Here is a 27,368-nt window from a genome sequence, read left to right as displayed (position 1 = left end):
AATTTTTTTTTTGAATTTTAGATAATGGCAGTGTTATTCTGTATTTGCCACCCCCTTTCCCTGCTGCCTTTTTTTTTTCGAGTCAAGTTTCAGCCAGGCTGGAGTGCAGTGGTGTTATCTTGGCTCACTGCAACCTCTGCCTCCCGGGTTCAAGCAATTCTTGTGTCCCATCCTCCCGAGTAGCTGGGATTATAGGCGTGTGCCACCACAGCCTGGCTCATTTTTTGTATTTTTAGTAGAGACAGGGTTTTGCTGTGTTGGCCAGGCTGGTCTTGAACTCCTGACCTCAGGTGATCCGCCTGTTTTAGCTTCCCAAAATGCTGGAACTACAGGCGTGAGCCACTGTGCCTGGCCTGATTTGCTATTCTTTTGTTTGTTTTCACATGCTGTTGAATTTAGTACTGATTTTAAAAACATATTTGTAGTTTATTTTCTATAATTGTATATTAAAGAACAACTCTGACCTGTAAGTAGTAAAGTACACATCAGTTAATACTTTGGAATTTAAGTTCTTGAGCAATTTAAATTTAAACATTTTAAAACATTTATGCATTTTGTTTCTTTGACAGGTTACAAAAACAGAATTGGAGAAGTTAAAATCCAGCTATAGACAATTAATAAAAGAAATGAATTCTGCCAAAGAGAAATATAAAGAAGCTTTAGCTAAAGGTAAGGCAAAATTTTAAAAATTGTTTACTTAGGTGATTTTTATTCTTACTATTACAATAGAAAATAATGTCAAAAACCACAATTACTTTTGCACCAACCTAATAGTTGTTTTTTTTTTTTTCTGTCCATCATTTCCATCATTGTTGTTGCTTTGAACCAGGATCTGATCAATGTAAACATACTGCATTTGATTGTTGTGTCGGTAGACTCTTAATCTTTTCATCTAGAACAGTCCTCCTACTTTTTACTGTATTTTTTTTCCCCCAAGAGTACAGTTTTCTTGTAAAATTTCTCATATGCTGTATTGTCTGACTGCATTCTCATGACTACTATTTAACTTGTCCCTAATCTATCCCCTATATTTCCTGTAAATTTAAGGATAGTTCTAGAGGCTCGACTAGATTCAGGTCAAACATTTTTGACAGGACTGCTTCATAGATGACGATGTATACTTTATGTTGCATCCTACCGGGAGGCACATTAAGTTGGCTTGTCTTACTCTCAGTGCTCAGTCAAGTTTGATTACTTAAGTCAAGTAGTGACTGCCAGATCTCTCTATTGTGAAGGTACCTTTACCCCATGTAACTGATAAGTAACTGCAGAGAGATACATTGGCATGTGTGGATAACCTATCCTCCAACAACCTTCTGTCCATTGGCATCACTTGGCATCCATTGATCGTTCTTGCCAGTAGCAATATTACATTAACATCCTATCATTTGTAAAATGCCTAGCAGATGACTGGGAGGAGAAAGGAGGGTTGAGGGAAGAAACAGAGAACAGTGCAAAGAGGGAATGAAAAGCTGGAAATGGGAAAACAATTCCAAAAGCTTTGCTGATACCCTTCTCTTTTTACGTTTAACTCTTTCCAAAGTCATGAACTCTTTAAGGTAATGCAGGCTTGAAGCAGTGAGCAAAGAAAGCCTCTTGCTCAGGGCTGTCACTCTAGTAAGAGGTGAATGCATTTCAGTTAGAAGTGTTTCTTGACAGCAGCATAAAATAACAGGTACTTAAATGCAAAATACACAGATTTTACCTTCCTATTGCAGGTTAAATTCTGAATACCTTTAGTTGGTTAAACACATGGTTAGGTTTAGCCATAAAACAGTTTTGTGAATCCATAAAGCTTTGTGTCTGCACTAAGTAGTATAAAGGAAATAATATATTTTAAAAATCTTTTTAATTGTATATATTAGGAAATAAATAATGCTCTGAGATTTATCTCTTAGGAGACATCCAGAGGTTTGTTGGGGGTTCTGGCAAATATGGGGAATTCAGGTACTGTTTGCCATCATGTGCCTTAACAACTCCCTTTGACTATCATCAATGCTGTTGTTGTTCGTGGGAAATAATTCTAATATGGGTTTTAGTCTGTTAATTAATTTAAAAAATCATGAATAGTGAAGGTTTGTGTCAGGAGTAACAAAGTAGTATTTAAGCTGCTGAACCTGCAGTCTGTTTTATACCATCAGGTGAGAGTGAGAGCCGAGTGGGAGGTCTTTCTGGACCAATGGTGTGCAAAATACTCAGCCTTCCTTTCTGTTTTTCCTGTGTCTTACCAGTGAAGAAGTGATGGATGATTGTGGGAATAAATTATGTTGTAAGTACCTAGGATTAGTAAGGATTAGTATTTTAGTATGTATTTGTATAGATGCTGTTTAGGTCTTTTTTTGAAAATCAACTATTGAAATTATGAGATAATCTGAGAAATTTTACCCAGACAGGATATTTGATATTAAGGAAATCTTGTTATATTATAGGTTTGATAATGAGACTGTGATTTTTTTTTTGAGGTTCTCTTTATTTTTGAGGTAAATGCAGAAATATTCACAGCTGAAATGATGTGATATCTGAGGTTTGCTTCAAAATTATCTAAAGAATAGGGAGTAGGTAGATAGAAGTGTAGATGAAACGTGATTGGTCATGAGTTGATGATTGTTCAAACCAGTTGATAGGTACATGGAAATATTGAACAATTCTTTCTACTTTTATATAGGTTTGGATTTTTCCACAAAAATTATATAAAAATAAAGAATGTCACCATAAGAAATGAAGGAAACTAGACATTGGCATAGGCAAGGATTTCATGACCAAAAACCTAAAAGCAAATGCAATAAAAACAAATAGCTGGGACCTAATTAAACTAAAGAGGTTTTGCACAGCAAAAGGAACAGTCAGCAGGGTAAACAGACAACCCACAGAGTGGGAGGAAATCTTCAAAATCTATACATCTAACAAAGGACTAAAATCCAGAATCTACAACAAATCAGTAAGAAAAAACTAACAATCTCATCAAAAAGTGGGCTAAGCACATGAATAGACATGAATAGACAATTCTCAAAAGAAGATATATAAATAGCTAACAACCCTATGAAAAAATGCTCAACATCACTAATTTTCAGGGAAATGCAAATCAAAACCACAATGTGATATCTCCTTACTCCTGCAAGAATGGCCATAATCAAAAAATTAAAAAAAAAAATTGAAAAAAAAAGCAGTAGATGTTGGCATGGATACAGAGCTCAGGGAATGCTTCTACCCTGCTGGTGGGAATGTGAACTAGTCCAGCCACGATGGAAAGCAGTATGGAGATTCCTTAAAGAACTAAAAGAACTATCATTTGATCCAGTAATCCCACTACTGGGTATCCACCCAGAGGAAAAGAAGTCATACGAAAAAGATACTTGCACACGCATGTTTATAGCAGCACAATTCACAATTGCAAAATTGTGGAACCAACCCAAATGTCCATCAATAAACAAGTGGATAAAGAAACTGTAGAAGAGTATATAAAGAGTGCACCTGCCTTGCACTCTTCCCCTCAAAATCTCTTCCCCTCAAATCCCCAAAGTCCACTGTATTATTCTTATGCCTTTGGGTCCTCAGAGCTTGGCTCCCACATATCAGTGAGAACATAACTCAGGTTTTCCATTCCCGAATTACTTCACTTAGAATAGTAGTCTCCAGTCTCATCCAGGTCACTGCAAATGCTGTTAATTCATTCCTTTTTATGGCTGAGTAGTATTCCATCATATATATATATATATGGAAAACAAAGAAATCAAAGAAAGGTCTCAGATATTTCAGTATCAGATTATTCTGAACCTATTCCTTATCATTTTATATTTATATGCTAATACATTTATGTATTAATTCCTTCATTTAATCACTCATTTAAGAAGATTTTCTTCTGTTTGGTAAATGCCAGAGATATAAAAATGAAAAGGATGTGGACTCTACCTTCAAGCCATTGAAAGTTGAATTTTTTTTTTTTTTTTTGAGATGGAGTCTCGCTCTGTCACCAGGCTGGAGGGCAGTGGTGGGATCTTGGGTCACACTGCAGCTTCCACCTCCTGGGTTCAAGTGATTCTCCTCTTCAGCCTTCTGAGTAGCTGGGACTACAGGTGCCCGCCACCATGCCCAGCTAATTTTTGTATTTTTAGTAGAGATGGGGTTTCACCACGCTGGCCAGGATGGTCTCTATCTCTTGACCTCATAATCCACCCGCGTTGGCCTCCCAAAGTGCTGAGATTACAGGCATGAGCCACCACGCCTGGCTGAAAGTTGAAATTTTTATAAAATCAAATTTTTACCCAATTAAAAAAATTTTCAAGCCTGTATAAAAGTTGAAATGATAACATAATGAACTCCTGCATACTTTTTACCTGGATTCACAAATTGCCAAAATTTTGTCATGACTGGGCTTCTGCTGTCTCTATTTCTGGCTCTGTCTTTCTATGTGTATATGTATGAACATATTTATATAAAGTTTTCTTTTGATGAAGCACTTGAAAGCATGTTGTAACATCATAACATTTCCTTATAAATATCTAAGCATGTATTTTCTAAGAACTATATTTTCTAACACAACCCAAGTTAGCATGCCCAAGGAATTAAACTTTGATACACTAATAAAACTAAATACATACTCTGTTTTCAAATTTATTACAAAAATGTCCTTTATAACTTTGTTTATTTTGGATCCAGCGTCCAAATAAAGGATTATATATTGTGTTAATTGCCATGTAGAAGAATTTCCCTTACTCTCTTTATTTTTTAATAGGTTTATTTTGATACAATTAACATCCAACAGCACTTATTTAAAATATTTATTTTGATAAATTTTGATATATGTACACACCTGTGAAATTATCACTACAATCAAGATAATGAACATGTCTTTCACCCCTGAAAAATTCCTGGTGCCTTTTTGTAATCCCTGTCTTCCACCTCTCTGTGATCTTCCATCTTCTATCTCCAGGCAACTACTAAACTGCCTTCTGTCACTATATAGTTTGTTTTTCATTTCTTAGAATATTTAAAAAGGAACCATACAGTACACACTCTATTTTGTCTGCCTTCATTTGTTCAGAATAGTTATTTTGAAATCTATCCATGTTGTTGCATGTACCAGTAATTCACTTTTTAAAATTGCTCATTAGGACTCTATTGTATGGGTCTACTACAGTTTGCTTATCCATTTTCCTGTTAATAGGCATTTGAGTTGTTTCCAGTATTGGGCCATTACAAATAAAATGACTGAACATTTATGTGCAAATCTTTGTATGGATATGTGGTTTTATTTTCCTTACATTAATACCTAGAGGGGGAATGACTAAATCATATATTGAGATATGTTTAAGTTTTGAGGAGCCTACCAATCATTTTCCCAAAGTATCTGTACCATTTTGCATTCTTTCTAGTAGTGTATGAGTTTCCTCCACATGTTGGTAGTACTTGGTATGACATATTGGTAGTACTTGGTATGTTTCCTCCACGTATTGGTAGTGCTTGGTATGACCAGCCTTTGATCTTAGCTGTGTATCTCATTCCAGTTTTATTTTTCATTTTCCTAGTCACCGATGATGCTGAACATCTTTTCATGTGCTTGTTTGCTATTCATATCTTCTTTAGTGACGTACGTGTTCAAACCTGTTGCCTATGTTTAAATTGGGTTGATTTCTTATTACTGAGGTTTGAGAGTTCTTTATATTTTCTGCATATAAGTTGTTCATTAGAAATATGATTTGTAAATATTTTCTTGTAGTTTGGGGCTTATATTTTTTAATGTTGACTTAAGTACAAATATTTGTAGTTTTGAAGAAGTCTAATTCACTTATTGTTTCTTATATGGATTGTCTTTTGGTGTTGTATCTAACAAATATTTGCCTAACTTAAGGTCACTACGATTTTGCGCTTTCTTTTCTTCTAAAATTTTTATAGTTTTAGCTTTTACATTTAGGTCTGTGATCTCTTTTGGCTTAATTTTTGTGCATGATGTGAGGTAAAAGTTTAAATTTATCTTTTTGCATGTGGATATTCAGTTTTCCCAGCTCCATTTGTTGAAAAGACTGTCCTTTCCTTACTGAACTGCTTTGACATCCTTGTCAAAAATCAATTGACCATATATGTGCGAGTCTATTTTCCACCGACCTGTTTGTCTATCTTTATGTCAGTACTACACTATCTTGATTACCATTATGTCTTAGTCAATTTGGGCTGCTGTACCAAAATACCATAACCTGGGTGCTTAAAAACAACAGAAATTTATACCTCACAGTTCTGGAGACTGGAAAACCTAAGATCAAAGCACTGGTAGATTTGATGTTTGGTAAAGGCCTGTTTTCTGTTTCATAGATGGTACCTTCTCCATGTGTTCTCACATGGTAGAAGGGGCAAATGAGCTTCCTTAGGCCTAATTTATAAAGGTACTAATCCCATCCTTGAGGGCTCTACCTTTATGATCCAGTCACCCCACTAAACACCTGACCCCCTAACACCTTGCAGGTGTTAGTATTTCAATATATGAATTGTAGGAGGGGCACACACATTCAGACCATAGCACTATAGCTTTATAATTCTTAAAATCAGATAGTGTTAGCTGTTCAACTTTGTTCTTCTTTGAAGTTGTTTTGGATATTCTAGATCCTTTGCATTTCCATATACTTTTTTGGATCTGTGGATAATTTCTGTAAAATAGCCTGCTGGGGTTTTGATAGGGATTGTATTGAACTTAATAGATCAAGTAGGGGAGAGTTGACTTCTTAACAATGTTGAGTCTCCTAATCCATTTACATGGAATGTTTCTCCGTACAAATCTTACATTTCTTTTATTAAAGTTCTTTCTTTATTTTTGGTGCTATTGTGGATAGTATTGTTAATTTTATTTTTGGATTGTTCATTGCTGGTGTATATATATAAATACAATTGATTTTTGAATATTTTATCCTGTGGACTTACTGAACTTGTTTATTAATTCTAGTAGACTTTTATTTTGTTTTGTTTTGTTTACATGGTGTCTTGCTCTGTCGCCCAGGCTGGAGTACAGTGGCACCATCTTGGCTCACTGCAACCTCTGTCTCTCAGGTTCAAGCAATTTTCCTGGCTCAGCCTCCGGGGTAACTGGGACTACAGGTGCCTGCTACCACTCCCAGCTAATTTTTTGTATATATGTTTTTTTCCAGTAGAGATGGGGTTTCACCATGTTGGTCAGGCTGATCTCAAACTCCTGACCTCAAGTGATATGCCTACCTCGGCCTCCCAAAGTGCTGGGGTTACAGATATGAGCCACTGTGCCTGGCCTCTAGTTTTTAAATATGAATTTCTTAGGATTTTATACTTATAGGATCATATTATCTATATATAAAGACAGTTTTACTTTTACCTTTTCAATCTAGGTGACTTTTTTTTTCTTCTTCTTTTTCTTTTTCTTGCCTGATTGCAGTGGCTAGATCTTCCAGTATAATATTGAATAGAAGTGAGAGGAGCAAACAGTGTTGGCTTGCCTTGTTCCTGAACTTAGGTGTAAAGCATTTATTTAGTCTTTCACCTTCAAGTATGACGTTTGCTGTAGTTTTTTTAAAGGCTTAAAAAAAAATTGTACTGAAGTAATTTTTCTCTTTTCCTGTGTTAGAATGGATGTTACATCTTGTCAAATGCTCTTTCTGCATCTATTGAGATAAATATGTGCACATTTTGTTTGTTAATATGGTTATTTTGATTGATTTTCACATTTCAAATATTACACCAACCTTGCATAAAATCTCCCTAGTCATGACTAAGAATACAATTTTCTTAGTCATGATGTATTATTACTTTTTATATTGTTGGATGTGATTTGCTAAGTTTTTGTTTATAATTTATCACCTATGTCTATGTTTCTTGTAATGTCTTTGTCTCATTTTCATATGAGGATAATGCTGGCTTCAGACTGGTTACCTTCTCACCAGTTTTCTAGGAAGATTTGTGTTGAGTTAGTATTATTTCTTTCTTAAATATTGGTAGAATTCACTTGTGAAACCATCTGGATCTGCTTGTTTTTATGTTTCCTTTTTGGTTAAGTTTTTAAAGTATAAATTCACTTGCTGTAATCAATACGGGGCTATTTTAGCCAGGTATGGTGGCATGTGTTTGTTGTCCCAATTACTTGGGAGACTGAGAAGGAGAAGGATCGCTTGAGCCCAGGAGTTCGAAGTTACATGCCATTGCACTCCAGACTGGGTGACAAAGTGAGACCTTGTCTCTGGGAAAAAAAAAAAAATGGGGCTACTTAATTTGTTTCTTTTTATTTTAGGTTTGGCAGGTTATCTTTTCAGGAATTTGTCCATTTCATATAAGTTATAGAATGTATTGATAGTAATTTGTTCATAATAGTCCTTTATTCACCTTTTTATATTTATAGAATGTGTAGTGACATTTCCTTTATTAGTACTTTTTCTCTTGTTTCCTGATCATTGTGACTAGAGGTTTATCAGTTTTATTAATCTTCTCAAAACCAGCTTTTGGTCTTTTTTCTTCTGTTTTTGTGATTTCTACTTTAACAATTTCTGCTCTGGTCCTTATTTACTTCCTTCTGCTTGCTTTAGGCTTAGTTTGCACTTTTTCTATTTTTCTTAATGTGGAAGCTGAGGTCATTGATTTGAGAACTATCTTCTTTTCAAATGCAAGCATTTAGCACTCTAAAGTTCCTTAAATACTATTGTTTTTGCAATATCCCCTCAATTTTATATAATATGTTTTCATTTTTATTCCGGCCAAAATGCTTTCTAATTTCCTTTTTGATTATGTTTTTTTGTGTGTGTTTTTCTTTGATTCATAGGTTATTTAGAAGAATGCCATCTAGTTTCCTAATGTTTTAGCATTTTTCTAGAGTTTTTTAATTTTTTAAAATTTATTTTCATTGTGGTCTGAGAATGTTTTTATGACTTTAAAATTTATGTAATACTTTATTTTGGCCAGTAAATGTCTGTTTTGGTAAATGCTTTATGTGCACTTGATAAGAATGTGTATTCTGCTGTTGTTCTTTAGAGTGATCTACATTGTCAACTTGGTACAGTTGTTTAATAGTATTATTCAAATTCATTATGTTCTTAGTAATTTTTTGGTCTATGTGTTGTATCAGTTATTGATGGAAGGATATTGCAATCTCCAACTAAAATTGTGGATTTGTCTATTTCTTCTTGTAATTCTATCAGTTTTTACTTTATGTGTTTTGAAACTATTATTGGTATGTAAGCATTTATGAGTATTATATTCTTTTGATGACCTGACTACTTTATTATTATGAAATGACTTTTATTATGCCTGGCAATAATATTCTTTGCTCTGTTATTCATCCTGTTTGATATTAATGTAGCCATTCCAGCTTTCTTTTGATTAGTGTTTACATAATATATTTTTCTTTTTCCTTTTTTCCTTTATATTTTATTTTTTACAACAGGGTCTCACTCTGTTGCTCAGGTTGGAGTGCAGTCGTGGTGTGCTTATAGCTTGCTGCACCCTCAAACTCCTGGGCTCAAGTAGTCCTCCTGTCTCAGCCAACTGTGTAGCTAGAAATACGAGCATGTGCTGCTATGCCCAGCTAACTTTTTATAGAGATGGGGTTTCGCCATGTTCTCTAGGCCAGTCTCAAACTCCTGAGCTCAAGTTACCTTCCTCCCTGGGCCTCCCAAAGTGTTGAGAGTACAGGTATGAGCCACCATATCTGACCTATCTATATTCTTTTTTCATACTTTAACCAGTTTCCGTCTTTATTTCTGAAATGCATCTCTTGTAAACAGCATATAGTTATCTCTTGCTTTTGTTTCTTGATAATCCCCACCTTTTAATTAGTGGCATTTAGACCAATATTTAAATGTAACTTTTTATCATGTTAAGTTTAATCTGTCATTTTGCAGTTTATTTTCTCTTTGTTCCATGTATTCTGTATTTCACTTTGCCTTTATTCTACCTTCATCTGGATTAATTGAACATTTTTCTGAAGATTCTTATCTCTTTTGCTGATTTGTTAGCTCTAATGTTTTATTTTATTTTGTATGTAATTTACCATAATATATCTTTAAGTGGTATTATGCCATTTTGTACACATGCCATATATATAGTATGGGAATCTTACAGTAGTATAGTTCTGTTTCTCCTTTTCCTGTCTTTGTGCTATTATAGTGATATGTTTTATATATTTTACTTTTGCTTATGTTGCAAACTACACATTACATTTTTTTAAATAGTAAATTATCTTCAATAATAAAATATTTCATATATTTATCCATGTACTTATCTTTTCCAGCATTCTTTATTTATCTATGTCTCTATTTCTATTTGGTATCATTTTACTTTTGCCTGAATGGCTTACTTTTAAAATTTCTTGTAATGTAGGTCTGCAAATAATGAATTCTTTATGTATGTCCGAAAAAATATTTATTTCAGTTTCATTTTTAAAATATATTTTTTGGGGGTATAGAATTTTTTTTAAACAGATTTTTACCCCTTCATGTTTTTAAAGATGTTTCTCCAGTGCCTTGTCACAGAGAAATCTGCTATAATCCTTATCTTGGTTGCTCTGAACATTTCATTTTCCTTTGGTAGCTTTTAAGATTTTTCTTTTATCATTGGTTTTAAGCAATTTGATCATGATTTACTTTGTCGTAAGTTTTTTATTGAAGTTTTAATTTATGTTTGTGTTTTTTGAGCTTCTTGTATCTGAGTTTTTAATTTTCATCAAATTTGGAAAACTTTCAGCCATTATTTCTTCACGTATATTTTGTCTCCCGCTCTCTTTTTGCTTTCTTTCAGAGACGCCAGTTATACATGTATTAGGCTGCTTGTAGTTCTCTTACAGACTCGTAATGCTCTGTTAATTTTTTTCCCCATTGTCTTTTTTTTCTGTTTCATATTGGTTAGTTTCTGTGACTATGTCTAAAAGTTTAGTATTAATCTTTTCTTCTGCAGTGCCTAATTGCCTTTAATCCCATCTGGTGGTGATTTTTTTTTTGGTTGTTGTTGTTAACTCAGGCAGTATAGGTTTTGCCTCCTCAAGGATGATTTAGGTCTTTTCTTAAACCTTTTATATATCTACTTAACTTTTTGAACATACTGAATACCACTATAATAACTGTTTTGAAATCCTTGTCACCCAATTCTAACTTCTGTGTCAGTCACTTTCAGTTGATTGATTTGTTCCCTCATTTTGGGTAGATATTTTTGCTTCTTTGAATGCCTGATAACTTTTGATGAGATGCTATACATTGTGAATTTTAAACTTATCAGACGGGGTCTCATTAACACTTTTAATAAAGCTATAAGACTTTTAGTCCAAGGATAAAATGTAGAACATTGTCTTAATTCATGATAGAGAGAATAATAATAACATTTTGTTTGTGAAATGATGGGAGTTTAAAAAGCATATTATTAGGGCTGGACGCAGTGGCTCATGCCTGCAATCCCAGCATTTTGGGAGGCCGAGGCGGGTGAATCACGAGGTCAAGAGATCAAGACCAACTTGGCCAACATGGTGAAACCCCATCTCTACTAAAAAATACAAAAAAAATTAGCTGGGCGTGGTGGTGCGCACTTGTAGTCCTAGGTACTTGGGAGGTTGAGGCAGGAGAATCACTTGAGCCTGGGAGGTGGAGGTTGCAGTGAGCTGAGATTGTGCCACTGTACTCTAGCCTGGCGACAGAGCAAGACTCCGTCTCAAAAAAAGAAAATAAATAATATTTTTAGTGCCTTTTTTGAGCTTGTTTTTCCTCTTGGAATTTATAATGATTCTCTACTGTTTTTCTATATGAAATCTGTAATATATTTTCCATGTGTTTGTTTTGTTTCATAAATAATCTGAGGATTACAGTTAAGGTGTTTCTGATTTTTCTTCTGCATAAGTTAAATAATTGAAGTTTTTGTATACTTTAGATAATCCTTTTATAGTGTTTGATTTTTCAAGGAATTCCATAAGTTTAGATTTATCACTGTACACACTTAAGTATTTTGTCTTTGTGTTTGATTTGTCTTTTGATCTCATGTGAAATGAGAAAAAAATTTATATAAAACTTGAAGGAAAATGTTTTATCAATTTTTTTAAGTTGGAATACTATTTGTTTTTCTATTAGAAGACATTAAACTTTTAAGATTTACTTTTTATTCTTTTTTTCTTGTCAAGGGATTTCTGAAAAAATGCTGCAAAGAATATCTGTATTCTGTTTATTACAGTAATTTTCTGTTTATTTAGGGCAGATCATATTGATTTTACTACACTTATTTTACAGTATTCAAAAAAAATAATAATGGTCACATACAATGTTAGATAGTTTCCCTGGAAATTTCTCATAGACAAACAGTTTTTAAGTACATGATGGGGAGAATAAAGAAATAGTTGAAACCAAATCTGTCTGATTTCAGTGTCCATGGCCTTTGTTGGTTTTGTTTCTTCCTATGAAGAACATGAACTAAATTAAACTTTGTTGTGATAATGAAAGATCAAAATACATTAACCTAAGTTTTAGAGTCTTAGTGGACTTTATCATCCTTCCTAATTTGTTCTGAGAGTTATATGAGTTTATTTATTCCCAGATATTTTGGGCTCACAATTTCCTGAAATTGTTCATGTTGTAGATAATATACATCATTGTATTAATCTGTTTTTATGCTGCTGATGAAGACTGGGCAGTTTACAAAAGAAAGAGATTTAATGGGCTTACATTTCCACATGACTAGGGAGGCCTCACAATCATAGCAGAAAGCAAGGAGGAGCAAGTCATGTCTTACATGGATGGCAACAGGCAAAGAGAGAGATTGGGCAGGGAAATTCTGCATTATAAAGCCATGAGATCTCATGAGACTTATTCACTGTCATGAGAACAGCATGGGAAAGACCTGCCTCCATGATTCAGTTACCTCCCACTGGCTCCCTCCCACAACATGTGGGAATTCAACATGAGATTTGGGTGGGGACACAGCCAAACCATATCAATCATCTTCACCTATATATATACATGCAGGTTCTTGTGCAGATGCCATGTAGTACTTTGTTCAAAGTAAAAAAAAAAAAAAAAATTAAAGAGTAAATATAATGCATGCCAATTTTATAATATGTAAGCAAAACCATATTGTATGGTATTGAATTTAATAATTTCAAATGTGGTTTTTTTTTGAAGTTTTATAGTTTACTTAAAGATATTCTGAAGTATCAGAAAAGATGTTAAAAATAACTACACTCTAATTATATATTCAGATATAGCCTACTTAATTGATTCTGTAGGTCTAGAGTTATGCTAGGGTTTTATGTTTACCAAACCTCAAAATACCGATCATAGTATTTATGAGGCCTTTTCTTACATGAATAGGAGTCTGAATGCTTCTGCTTTATCACACATCATGTTTAGGGAAAAAAAAGAAAACAGGATAGCTACTCTACATTACACATGCCCATGTCAATCAGTCTAGAGGCACTTGAAAGGAGTTATCTTCACCCTCTTTTATCACATGAGTGGGGAAACAAACTATCTTCCTAATTATCCTTTTTCTCTGATAAATAAAAGAGTGCTAAGGGATTGGTAAACCCTCTGGTAATTTGTAAGCCGTCATTTACCCTAAGCAGACAGAGTGAGAGGATACCTACTGCTAGAACTGTGGGGAGTAGCTGCAAGTCTCATTCAAAAGTAAATTTTTCTGTAATTGGGAAGTAGATTTTCTTAAATTGCCTCTTCATGCATTATGAATAGTTTGTGATATTTTATAGCCAATTAAAATTGATTACATCTGTTGAGTTGTCTCTGTAGAGTACTTTAATTATGAAAACCAGTTTGAAATGAGTCCAGCCTTTAGACAGATGGTTAAATTTATGTTTGAATAAGTCCACATTTTAAAAAATGGATATGACTTTTTAAAAGCTATTTTAGTTAATTTCCTCAATTTGAGTTCACCAAGAATGGCAACTAGCCTTCTTATTCAATATCTGTATATTTTGGTGATATTTAAATATCAAAATCATGTGTGGGTGTTATATGGAGGTCCTTATATTCTGGAACTCAAATTTCTCTCTCAGTTGAACATATGGAAAAATTCATATTGGGCATGGTAGTTGCCAAAGTAGAGTTGAAGCTACAGTGGTTGGTCATGAGTTCTGTTGAAGTGACCTGAAAATGAGAGGTTTCCACTTATTTTTGGATTTAGTGATTAATATATATCAGCAGCTAACTTACGGAATGAATGCTTTTTGCTGCATAAAGTATGAAGTGAAATTTCCTTAATATGATAGGAACTTTACAAGGTAATTAAAAGTAATGGCACTCTTAGCTTTAATGAAATTTGCATTGGGTTAAAGCTGTGCAGAAATTGGAATGACAGTTATAATAATCTCATTAAATGCTGAAATATATGGGATGGAATATGCTATATGATTCATTTATATTCTTTATATTATTTCCTAAATTTGTCCATATTTTGCTTAGTTTTGTTAAGGAAACAAAGCTAAGTTCTACACATGAAAAAATTAAGAGAAGTTCTATCTTCTATATTTTATAGGCAAGCTTCTTAGCAATACTAGTTCTGGACTTCATTACTAAAAAGATGATATAAATGTCATAAGGTAGTATTGATAATATAAACAGTGTGACCTAAACAGCACATGGTAAAATTATAATCTTTCAATAACTTTTAAAAAATTGATTTGTTTGAATTTCTTTTTTTCAAATAAGAACTATATCAATTTATGCATTTAAGAACTGTTTGTTGAGTTCTTGCTATATGTTAGTCACTGCTGTCTTAATTTGGGATATTGTAGATAACAATACATACAAAAATCCCAGCCTCCTTGAGGCTTACATTTTAGAGCAGAAGATAGCTGATTCATAAAGAAATAAGTGAAACATAGCATGTAAAATGGTGATAAATAAATACCATGGAGAAAAACGAAACAAGGTAGGGAGATTGAGTATTGAGAAGATGATCGCGTATTCCTCATGGAGAAAGAAACGTTTAAATAAAGAGTGAAGGAAGTCAGGGAATGAACCACGTGATCATCTGTAGCAAAGAGTACTCCAGGTAGAGGGAACAGCCAAACAAAGTCATTGAGATTTTATCATTTCTGGCATATTTGAAGATCAGTACAGATGCCTTTTTGTCTGTAACTGAGTTGATTGATAAGAGAGGCATGGAGGTATGACATGAGGTCAGAGATGAAGAATGATGGTAGTTGACAGGCAACACATAGATTATGTAGGATCTTGGTAGTTCTTTTAAAACACTGACTTTTACTCAAGATAGGAAGCCATTGGGGTGTTTTGAGCAGAGGAGTGACGTGAATGAACTTACATTTTAACAGGATAATTGTTGTAACCTTTTTGAGAATAGTCTGAAATGAGAGACGAAGGACAAAAGTAAGGAGACAGTTACTTCCAGGCTGTTGCAGTAGTTTAGGCAAGGGGTCATGCTGATTTGGACCTGGTTGGTAGCAAAAGAAGTGCTGAGAAGTGCTCAAATTCTGTATAAACAATGAATCCTTGTTATTCATGGTAGTTTGACAAAGTCACTGTGTACATTAAATTAGTTAGTGCTGACTTGTTTCACCTAGGGGACATAAAGATTTGTTTCCTGCAAGCAATGGCAACATTTTCAGCAACTGATCAATACATAACTTTGTTTTATGTATGTTTTCATTTAAAGACACCTTATGTAACATTGAACTCACAACCAGTGGTGCTATAACTCATGGCTAAATGAAACTTATCTAATACAGGTATCTTCTCTTTAAGGGTCATCACAGCCTTTTTGAGTGTAGGACCATTAGACAGACTTCAGCACTAGCGCCATTTCAAACAGTGAAATCACTAACAAAATTCACAAAAATGTGAAAAATGCACCACATAGACTGCAAATTGTTTACAGTTGTAAAAGCTGAAACAGAGCAGAGCCTACTTTTGTTCAACCTCAGCTCAGAACCTGTGCCTTTACTCAAATTTTTTGCTGCTCTGCACATGGCATACCCCTAATTGACCTGGAATGCAGTGCATGTATTGTTTTGGGGGTTTTAAAGAAATTTTACCCCGTAGGTAAATTCAGGAATACAACTTTCACAAATAATGAAAATCTACTATCTATTGAAAGTAGAACTGGCTGGACGCGGTGACTCATGCCTGTAATCCCAGCACTTTGGGAGGCTGAGGCAGATAGATCACTTGAGGCCAGGAGTTGAAGACCAACCTGGCCACTGGCCATCATGGTGAAACCCTGTCTGTACTAAAAATACAAAAAATTAACCAGTCCTCGTGTGGCAAACACCTATAGTCCCAGCTACTAGGGAGGCTGAGGCACCAGAATTGCCTGACCCAGGAGGTGGAGGTTACAGTGAGCCAAGATTGCCCCCACTGCACTCTAGCCTGGGTGACAGAGCAGCAACACCCTGTCAAAAAACAAAAACAACAAACAAACAAAAAAAGCCTAGAGGATTTGCCATTGAATTGGATGTAGTTTGTGAGAAAAAGAGGAAAAAACTGATTCCAGGATTTTTGGCCTGAGCAACTGAAGAATGGCATTGTTAGTAACTGAGGTGGGAAAAATGTGGGAAGACCGGTTTTTAGAGTTTTAATAGATACTTAAGTGGAGATGTTGAATTAAATCTCTAGTTCAGCAGTTCCAGGGAGAGGTCTGGAGTAGAACTATAAATATGAAATGTTAATTGTCATTTTAAAGCCATGAGATTTTATGACATTACCAGTAGTATGAATGAAGATAAAAAAAGAGAAGAGTCTTAACAAAGACTGAGCCCAACATGAAGTCAGGGAAATAAAGAGTTAAAAATAATACAAAAGACCAATAGGAAAACTAAGTGAATGTGCTATTCTGGAAGACAATATGGGAAGACAGGTTTCAAGGAAGAGCAAGTGATTAACTAGGTTAAATACTGCTAAAACATAAGGTGAGGACTAAGATTTGGAGTTAGCAAAGTGTACATTATTGGTGATTTTGACAAGAGAAATTTCAGTGGAGTGGTACAGGGAAAATCCTAAATGGACTGGGTTTAAGAAAGAAGGAGAGAAAAGAAACTGGAGATAACCAGTATCAGTTCTGCAGTAAAGGGGAGGAGAGAAATATGGAAGTAACTGGAAGAAGTGCAGTAAAGGGAGGTTTTTTTTGTTTGTTTTTCAAGATTGGGAGCTATTACAACTTGTTTGCTGATGAAACTGCACTTCTAGGGAAGGAAACACAGTTGAGGCAGCAGGAATGAAGGAAGAATTGCTGGAGAAATGTCCCTGAGTAGGTGAGAGAGGATACATCTAGTACCCAAATAAATAGATTAGTCTTTACTTTGAACAAGGACAGTTTATTCGTAGTAATAGTTTAGGAGAGATGGAGAGATATGGATTCAGATAAAAAGGTTAGATATGCTGGTGAAAGCTTATGGAAGTTCTCTTCAGAGTAATTTCTAAAAATGGGGTTCACGGACTCCCTCTTCACAGTAATGTGGCTCAGATTTCAAAATCATAAGGTACAAACTATTAAGTACACAATGAAAAGTTTTTTTTCCCCAGTCATTATTCATTTTTTTCCTCCAGAGGCAACAGATATTATCTGCTTTTTCTAGAGATATTTTATGCATAACATGTAGCTTTTAAGCCAGTTTATTAAGTGTGTTCATCAACTTATTAGATATGTTTCATATCATAGTACATATTAGGAGTTGGAGGTTAGTGTGTGGTTGTTTATGCTAAGTTAATGATGATCTCTGCACTTCTTGTGGTACGGTTATATCTTAACATGATGACTATTTGGTGAGCCTTCATTTTAATTTTCTTATCAAATATCTTTTAGGAAGAGACTATAACTGTGCATCCCTCATATAACCTAGGACAACATGGATTGTAGATAAACATTTAAAGGATGAATGCCCTAAATTTTCTGTAAATGTTGTTTTTCCACATACTTGACTAGTCTTCTAAAGTAGAGTTAAATCTTTTTTTTTTTCATAGTATGGCTTCTTTTTGTATTAATATTACATGCAGTGGAAACATACCTGCTAGGAGACATACAAATTAAAACTAAATTTTCTTTTCTGAACTAGGAAATCAGTGTTTTGATATTTAAAGAACAAATTGTTGAGGCTTCTTATCTGTAGGCTGAATAACACCAGTTCTTTATATATAATGATTATTCTGTTACTTTAAAAGTTTGATCCAGTTTTCACAGCTGTCTTTTAACTATATTTTAACATCATTTCAGTCCTATAGAAATGTTGAAAGAATAGTAAAAAGAATTCCCATATACCGTTCACTCACGTTTCCTGAATGTTCACATTTTACCACATTTGCTTTATACTTTTCTGTCTCTGTATGTGGTACATATATATGTATGTGTATGTGTGTATGTGTAAATATAAAAAGTAAATGTATATTTATTAAGTTGTCATATCTTTTTGGTTGCCTTTACGCTGGAATAGTTAAAAGTCTTTATGGTTCGCAAAACGTTGACATTTTTGAGCGGTATAGGACGGTTATTTTGTGGAGTATTCCTTGATTTGTTTTTCTGCATAATATTTGTTATTTAGTTTTCATAGGAATACCATAGAAATAATGTTCTGTTGTCGGTGCTTTATATCAGGTTCATGATGTCAGTTCATCCCATTATTGGATATTAATTTGATCATTGGAATAAGGTGGTATATACTTGATTTCTCCACACTAAAGTCACATTTTCATTTTTCCTTGTTAATAAGTATTGTAGGGAAAACATTGACACTGTGTAAATATGGTGTTACTCTTCAGATTTTCACCCACTAGTTTTTCTATCAATGGTGCTTGCCTAAATTATTTATTATCATAGCAATTGTGAAATGGTAATTTTCTAATTCCATTATTCCTTTTACATTTATTAATTTGTTTTTAATATATGGAAGGGCTTTTCCCTCTCTCCGGTTTATTTTTTAAATTTATGTATTAATTTAATGTATTAGAATGAACTCACAGATTCAGATTTTTATTCATGGATTATAATTTTCTACTATAATAATTTTATACTATCATGCTCAGATTTGGGCAGTGGGAGCCACTTCAAACTGGCTCCTCTGTCCTTTTGACACATTCCTATCATTCATTGAGTACGTATTTTCTGGCTCATCTTACACTTTTCCTACTTCAGGTTCCATTTCTCTATGAAACCCTAGTTCCTTTTATTGGAGAATTGTATTTGGAAAACAATATCTGGCCGTTGGTGTGCTCGTTGCTAGTGGAGTATCTTGTTCTAGGTCCTGTTAATTGACAGAGACAGGAAATAAGCAACATGTACACACTCATGTACACCTGTGCTTTTTTTCTGTTATCTATTGGTCTATCTAGGGATACACTGAGGGGTTCACATTGATACTTCAAATTCAAATCCAATACCATAGAGTTTATTCCTTCTCTTCCTATTTATATATTTGCAACTGCTTTCTCTGGCAGTGAGAAACCTAGCTTCTGTTATTCACAATATTTTACTTACTTGCTCAAATGCTAGAATACACAGAAAGTAATTTCAATATTGCTAAATCATGCCTCTGAAAAATGAAACTTAAAAATTACAGTTTGGTATTTGTTTAAATCTTTTCTTGTCTTTAGCCTTCTATTTGTAATCATATACTGTTTTCCAAAGTTACTTAGTTTTTTACAAAATTACTTCCCTACTCCTTTTAGTGTGGTTAGTGTTACTCACTGGAAATACAGTTTGGTTCATTTGTTTCTGTTGTATCTCATTTTAATTCTGCCCCCCCCATCCTTGTTAATTTTGTTTATTTCTATGTGAAACTTTAGTGATTCTAAAAGTTAACACTGTTCAAAACCATATAGAAAACTCAGTCGTTTTTATTTCCCTTTCTTTCTTGCACAAAACTACGATTATATAATATTCTTTTTCCTTTGCTTCTCCATTGATAATGCATCCTGAAAATGACAACATTCAAGTTGGTAGATAGTTTTTTCATTCTTTTTTTTTTCTGTCGTCAGTCTCTTGCTAGTTTTTTCATTCATTTCAACAACTGCCTGCCACTTTAAGATTATTTAAGCCCTTTCCTACATATGGACATATAGCTTAAAATAACCTTATATATGTGTTTTGTATTGTGTGTGTGTTTGTGTGTGTGATTGGAGGAATGAATTCCCAGAAGTGTGATATAGATTCCAAGAAGTGTGATTGCTGGGTTAAAAAGTATATTTACATGTTATTTTGTTAGATATTGCCAAATTTCCTTCTATAAGGATTATACCAATTTGTATTTCTACTAGAAATGTATGAATTTTTTTTCTCCACATTCTCACCAACAGAGTTTCTCAATTTGGTAGATGAGAAATAGTATCTTAGTTCCTCCTTCTTTCTTACATTACTGTCACTGCTGTAATCTACCACTACAGTTTTTCAGTATTTTCACATGTAGAGCAGACCTTCTTTTTCTGATGGTTGCTTTTAGATCAGTCTTAAGCATGCTGCTGTTTCTTCTCTTCATCCCCACCCCTGCCTCACCCCCCTACACCCACCCCCAAACAACCCACCCAACAGCCTTTGGTCTTCATAAAGGCTTGCTATGGGAGGGGGAGAGATCATTTGTAGAGATTTGGTGTTTACTTTTCTACTCATAGCCAATTTAAAATTTGGACTCTGTCTGCCTGTTATGCTGAGGGTATGAGTTATATTTTTCCTTTTTTTCTTTATTATAGTTTTGGGTAATATGTGGGAGATTCAGAATTATGCTGCTGCCATATCCCAGCTACCCAGAATTCCCTCATTCACAGTATCATAAAATTATGGAATGTAGATTTGGACATGGTACATCATTCACTTTACAGGTTGTTAGAAGACTGTGGGTCAATCGAATGTAGCAGTCACTATATATGCAAGGAAATTATATTACACAGAGTTTGAGAACTTGCTCTTTAAAGGTGTTTTATATTGAATTTTTAAATAAAGTATCACTTTCAGTTCTCTGAACAGTTCAAAACCCATAAAATGTTTAATAAATGTTTCTTGATAAATAACATTTTCTTATGCCAGGAAATTTATTAAAAGTAGCAAAATATGTATATACCTATTTATTATTATTTATTATTATTATTTTGAGACGGAATCTTACTCTGTCGCCCAGGCTGGAGTGCAGTGGCACGATCTCGGCTCACTGCAAGCTCCGCCTCCTGGTTCCAGTGATTGTCCTGCCTCAGCCTCCCGAATAGCTGGGAGTACACACCACCACCCAGCTAATTTTTGTATTTTTAAATAGAGAAAAGGTTTCACCATATTGGCCAGGCTGGTGTTGAACTCCTGACCTCATGATCCTTCTGCCTCTGTCCCCCAAAATGCTGGGATTACAAGTGTGAGTCACCGTGCCTAGCCATACCTATTATTTTTTTTTAATGCTTTATAGGAGCATATAAACACAAAAGTTTTTTTTTCTTTTTTTCTTTCCAAATTCTGTGCTTTATTTAGCCTTTGCTATTAACTGCATTTTGTCAATTTTCTGCCATTTAATCTATATTACAACCCAGTGAATTAGAAAGGGCAGATAATTTAACTCCTATGTTTAAAACTTAGAAACTAAAATTTCTGTGTGGGGCTGCACAGCTAATCAAAGGAAAAGCTAAGACTAGAATTGACTTTTAACATTGTTCTTGTCAGAACCACACTGAGTAAAAAAGGTAGTTCCTTCATTGTTTCTACATATCGCACTTGAATTTAACTTCCATGTGAAAAAAAACTTGTGTATACATTTGACCCAAGTAACTATAAGTTAAGATGAATTCCTGTGCATTTTCTTCATACTCAGTGTGCCTAGGATAGTGATTGTAGAGTAATAAGTAAAATTGTGAAGTTGAGGAGCATATTAATCTCTTTTCACACTGCTATAAAGACATATACTTACTGGGCAATTTATGAAGAAAAGAGGTTTAATTGGCTCACAGTTCCACATTGCTGGGGAGGCCTCAGGAAACTTACAATCATGGTGAAAGAGGAAGAGACATGACTTCATGGCGGCAGGTGAGAGACTGAGCAAGAGCAGGGAAAACTGCCTTATAAAACCATCAGCTCTTCTGAGAACTCACTGTCACGAGAACAGCATGGGGGGAAAAAACCCCTTCATGATTCAGTCACCTTCCACCTGGTCCCTCCCTTGACACATGGGAATTACAAGGATTATGATTCCAGATGAGATTTGGGTTGGGACACAGAGCCAAACTATATTAACAAGGAATGTTCTGAAAGAAAGGAAAATTATAAGGTAGTAGAAAGTTTAGTTATCCAAATCAAAGCAGGGTGTACTTGTGGGCACTTTATTTTTAGAAAATAATCACTTCTTATTTATTATCACAGGCTTTCTACCATAATATTTCACAAATGGCAAACACTTCAGACATTTATAATAAAAAAGGTGACTTTTTAGACTAGCTTAATGAGTAGTCTAGCCTTTCTCTTGTAAATGTCAAACTTACATAATTGAGTTTTGCTAGCTTCATTATATTGTTTATGGCGTGACATGTTGTTTATACATTCTGTTATTACAAAACAATAAATAGATTTGTCAACAAGTGGCAAATGAATTATAATTTAATCTCTTTGTGAATTTTATTATGTGGAGGAGGAAAAATTGGATGTTTTCCTCCTTGTTGATTGACACGTAGAACACTCCATGCCCTGCTCCAATGCCTGTCATCGTTTAAAGAAAAAAAGGAAAAAAGCACACAGAACAAAGATAGGATTCTGTATCTGTTGTATGAAAAATAAGAATTGTTTTATTCTATATACTTCACATAATTTTAAGATCATATGCATTTATTTAAAAGTTAAGAAAGTATATTAGTGATCTGAGATATTTTGAAGTAAACAGAATTGTATTAGGTTATTTTTTGCAACAATTTTGTTAAGTAAAAGGAATTTTAAGGTTTTTATTTGTAACATTGGTTTTTATATGGTATTAACATTTCTGAAATTGACTTATATATCCTATATAGCACCGTAAACATTTATTTTAAAACAAATCAGTAAAAAGTAGCATAGAATCCCTTTCTAAATCATGGTAAGTGAGCATGTTTTTAAAACTCTTTGTTTATACCTTCAAGGGAGGGAGATAAAAGATTGATTGATAATGTGCATGCATAAGTATGCCTTATAACCAAATGTAGAAGTGTATGTGAGCTGTGGAGTACTCCTCCCCAAAATCTGTTAAAACATAACCTGAAATCTGGTTTTAAAACTGAAAGTGGTTTTGAGAATTTATTATTATCATTTTAATACAATGGATTCCGCATTGGATGTTTCCAAAGGCATTAAATATTTTTGTAATTGTTATTAATGACCATTGGTAAGCTGTTGATGATTAAATTTTCGCCCTAATAGCTTCAGGTTGTTTGTCATATACTATATTTAATAAAGATAAAGGCATCTGGGAAATTCTTAACTTTTCTAATGTTATCTTGGAGCATAAAATCTTAGTGAGTTGAGTGTTGTGTATTTAGTGAATCATTTACACCAGCTAGAAAGACAGATGGGTAGTGTGCAGTTTAAATATCTGTGCAAATGGGAGGACAGATGGGTGGTTTAAATGTCTCAATGAAAATGTGTAGAGAGATTGTCTTCTGAAGTTAGACTAAAAAATTTAGGGAATTAGGAATAATAGTTAATATAACAATAAAATTTTTAAATAGGGCAAAATGTGGAATTCAGTGAATTGATTATACCTTTTGAACTGACAGTAAAACGTAACATCTTAGAACACAATACTCAAATACACTTGCATGGTAACTGCCTGTTTTGTTTTCTTATTATGAACATGTGGACTGTAGAAAGTGTTTTTATTACTTGGAATTAACTTACCTGGTTAATTGTACCTGACCTTTTGAACTGTTGTCAGAATTAATTTATTCAATTTCAAGTAGTCAGTGAAACTTAAACTAGCTTAAAAATGGTGAGTAAAAAAAAAAAAAACAGACCAAAAACCAAAAACCTTGAAATGGGCCTTAAAAAGGGCAGCTTCTATAGCACGAGTTAGTGAATTTTTACTCTTATTCAGGAATTAATATGACTTAGCTTCTAGCCAAAATATTGGTTCCTATACGGGCAGTTATATACTTTAGATCTTGGGTGTCAGCTTCATATAGAAGCCTCCTCCTAACTTGTGTGGGTGGAGAGGAAAAGGGTGCTCATTTTTAGATGGAAGGCTGTGGGCTGGCCATAGATATGTCAGTTGCATTGACCTTTTTTTTTTTTTTTTTTTTTTTTTTTTTGATGGAGTCTCATTCTGTTGCCCAGGCTGGAGTGAAGTGGCTTGATCTTGGTTCACTGCATCCTCGGCCTCCTGGGTTAAAGTCATACTCCTGCCTCAGCCTCCCCAGTGCCTGGTACCGCAGGCACGCACCACCACACCCAGCTAATTTTTTTGTATTTTTAGTAGAGACGGCGTTTCACTGTGCTGGCCAGGCCGGCCTCGAACTCCTGACCTCAAGTAATCTGCCTGCCTCAGCCTCTGAAAGTGTTGGGATTACACATTAGCCATTGTACCCAGGCAATTACATTGACTTTTGGGGACTTTTAATGAAATATATTCTGTAAGAAGAATGCTAAGTAGTAATATTCATGAATAAAAATGCTATTATATTATTCTATGAAAAATTATTATAGTAACTGATCATGTGGGAGGATATATTCCTTAGAACATTAAGAATCATTCGGGCCGGGCGCGGTGGCTCAAGCCTGTAATCCCAGCACTTTGGGAGGCCGAGACGGGCGGATCACTAGGTCAGGAGATCGAGACCATCCTGGCGAACACGGTGAAACCCCGTCTCTACTAAAAAATACAAAAAACTAGCCGGGCGAGGCGGCGGGCGCCTGTAGTCCCAGCTACTCAGGAGGCTGAGGCAGGAGAATGGCGTAAACCCGGGGGGCGGAGCTTGCAGTGAGCTGAGATCCGGCCACTGCACTCCAGCCCGGGCGACAGAGCCAGACTTCGTCTCAAAAAAAAAAAAAAAAAAAAAAAGAATCATTCATGGTTAGTATTACGGAAGTCATTTTATTAATTGCTAAGTTAAAAAGTTGTGCCAAGTGTCATGCAGAGTGAAATAAATCTCTAGGGATTTATTTTAAGTGAGACAAAAAGTTTACTGATTTCTGATAAACATTAAAAAAATTTAAATAGATTTGAATTTTTGAAAAAATCACTGGGCATACCTCATAGTAAGGAGAATAATCATTTTATATTAAAGTTATATAAACACATATATGATTATTTACTAGTTCGTGACATAAAATATATTATCTTGTGGGTGGTAGTCAAAAAGTTTGAAAAACTACTACTTTAGTGATTAAAGTTGTTTTTTTTTTTTCTTTCTGATTTTCTTCAGGTGAGAACTGAATTAATGTACTTGCTTCCCTCCTGCCACTCTAGTTTTAGAACATGTTTCTGGTCAGCAGTGACAGGGGTTAGAGATACTCAGGTGAAAATACTATTTTCTTATTGAGAAGTTCTTTATGTTATAAAGTGAAATAGATTATCTGGGCAACATTTTATTAATAACTTGGACAGTTATTAATATCCCCATGTGCAAGAGCCAGTGAATGGACTATGGGTACAGAATTAAACTCTTTAATATAATTATGTGTTACTCCCTAGAAGTCAGTGATGATTCTAGTGTTTGTGAACACTAGAATGTGTTGATAGTAGAGACATACAAGTCTGCCAGAAGGTTTGTTTCTGTTTATGTGATGTGGATGTAGTTCCTGAGCATCAGAATTGGAGGGATGATGAGAAAGCAAAGGAATTCTATTTCTCATTCTGTTCTTCTTCCTGGGAATGGTCCGAGGTCTGAAATTGTCCCTCTTTGCAAAGGCCTCACCTTTTCTCTGCTCTTTGCTCTGGGGGTACTGAGATTCTTAAATGAGGAATACTCAGGTAGTTGCTGAGCCTACGCAGAACGGCAACAAAAGGGAGGCTGCCGTCAAAAATTCTCAACTTAAGATCTGTTTCTGGGGAGGGGGTTTATTTGGAGGACCTCTTTGGAAAGGGCAGAAATTAGTAAATATCTTGAACAGTTTGTTTTCTGAATCTACATTGACAAGAAATATTTGCGTAATTTGCATCAAAAGTTTAAGATCTGCTTAAAATTTTCATTTATTTATATATTCATTCACTTATATTGGCAATCTGTAAATGTTTTCTAAATGACTAGTGGAGGAACTATAAAATGTTTTAGCTTATAACATTATCAGTATCTCTCAGACTTGCTCTACATGAAGTCTAAATTTCTCTGCTTGATTTTCAAGTCATTCAGCACCTAGAAGTGCCCTACCTAAGCAGACCTATTTCTTTAACTTTCTCAAAACTTGCTGTCTTTAGATAAGCTTATCTCTATGTAACTTTGTTCTTTCCATGTAGTCACTCAATATTCCAGTTCACAAGGCTCTATGTCAAGGACTCTGTTTTGCCAAATACTGAATTCCCAGTGTTTAGCACAGTTCCTAGTAGTGTTCAGCTAATAATATTCATTGAGTGAAAGGAAGGAAGGAATGAAGGGAAAAAAGGAAGGTGAGAGGAAGGGACTATCTGTTCTTATCTTTCTTATACTTCTCCAAACATGTCCTATATTTTAAGGTTTGCTTCTCCACAAAGCCTCCTCTGAGTACCCTTGTCTTTGTTGATATCTCAAACATAGACCTAAAAATTTAACATTATTTACAAACTTTCTTGGTTTCTTGGTTTTACAGTTTTATGTGCACTGTTGTTTCAATTTGGTATAAGCTTCTTGAAGATGAAAAGGATCATATATCTGTACTTTTCTGTGTTTTACTTTGACCTTTATTCACCATTTAGTATCCTACATGCCTCCTTCTTGGCAACCTTTGTGTTAAGGATGGGCAAATCAACAGTACCTTGCATAAAGCTAAGCACATAGTGTGTGTTCAATAAAATTTTGTTATTTATAAAATGTGTGAAATAACAAAACAGTAGTAATTCAGTTTTCATGTAGTGAAGATAAAATTTTTTTCTTTTACTAACGTTCTTCAGTTTTTTTTTTCAGGGAAGGAAACTGAAAAGGCCAAGGAACGATACGATAAAGCGACAATGAAACTTCATATGTTGCACAATCAGTATGTATTGGCGTTGAAAGGGGCACAGCTCCATCAGAATCAGTATTATGATATCACACTTCCCCTGCTTCTGGACTCCTTACAAAAGATGCAAGAAGAAATGATAAAAGCACTGTAAGATACATTTTCTTTTTATCATAAAATGCCTTCACAAAATGATTTCAACATATTTTCTCTCTAGTTTAGGTGTTGTTTCGTAAGTTTTATTATTGACCCAGTCCAATGGGTATTTCAGACCTTGATTCTTCTTGATTTTCACTTTTGATGTCCCTTCAGTTTGGGCTTATCCCCTAAACCTTCTAGCTGGCTTCCAAAATGGTCCTTCTTTTGTA

General features: G+C 34.4%; 1 protein-coding gene across 25 annotated transcripts in view; it reads left to right on the top strand.

Annotated features, from left to right (window-relative positions):
- LOC105471095 (FER tyrosine kinase) overlaps positions 1-27,368 on the top strand; it is a 692,543-nt gene that overhangs the window by 343,694 nt on the left and 321,481 nt on the right. For 23 of the 25 annotated variants that reach the window (XR_011624806.1, XR_011624809.1, XR_011624807.1 and 20 more), the window contains 2 exons: positions 570-669; positions 26,967-27,150. Coding sequence is in view for 21 of the 25 variants with exons in the window: in XM_011723459.3 (XP_011721761.2) it covers positions 570-669; positions 26,967-27,150 (284 nt within the window). In the remaining 4 variants the exon portion in view is untranslated. Of the gene's footprint in view, positions 1-569; positions 670-2,139; positions 2,270-26,966; positions 27,151-27,368 lie in introns of those variants that run through there. The other 2 variants (XM_071098650.1, XM_011723467.3) reach the window with 2 other exon arrangements.

The sequence above is a fragment of the Macaca nemestrina genome, chromosome 6, assembly GCF_043159975.1.
Source record: "Macaca nemestrina isolate mMacNem1 chromosome 6, mMacNem.hap1, whole genome shotgun sequence".
Classification (NCBI taxonomy): Eukaryota; Metazoa; Chordata; class Mammalia; order Primates; family Cercopithecidae; genus Macaca; species Macaca nemestrina.
Note: the sequence above shows the minus strand (reverse complement) of the source record. Positions and strands in the feature narration are given on the sequence as shown.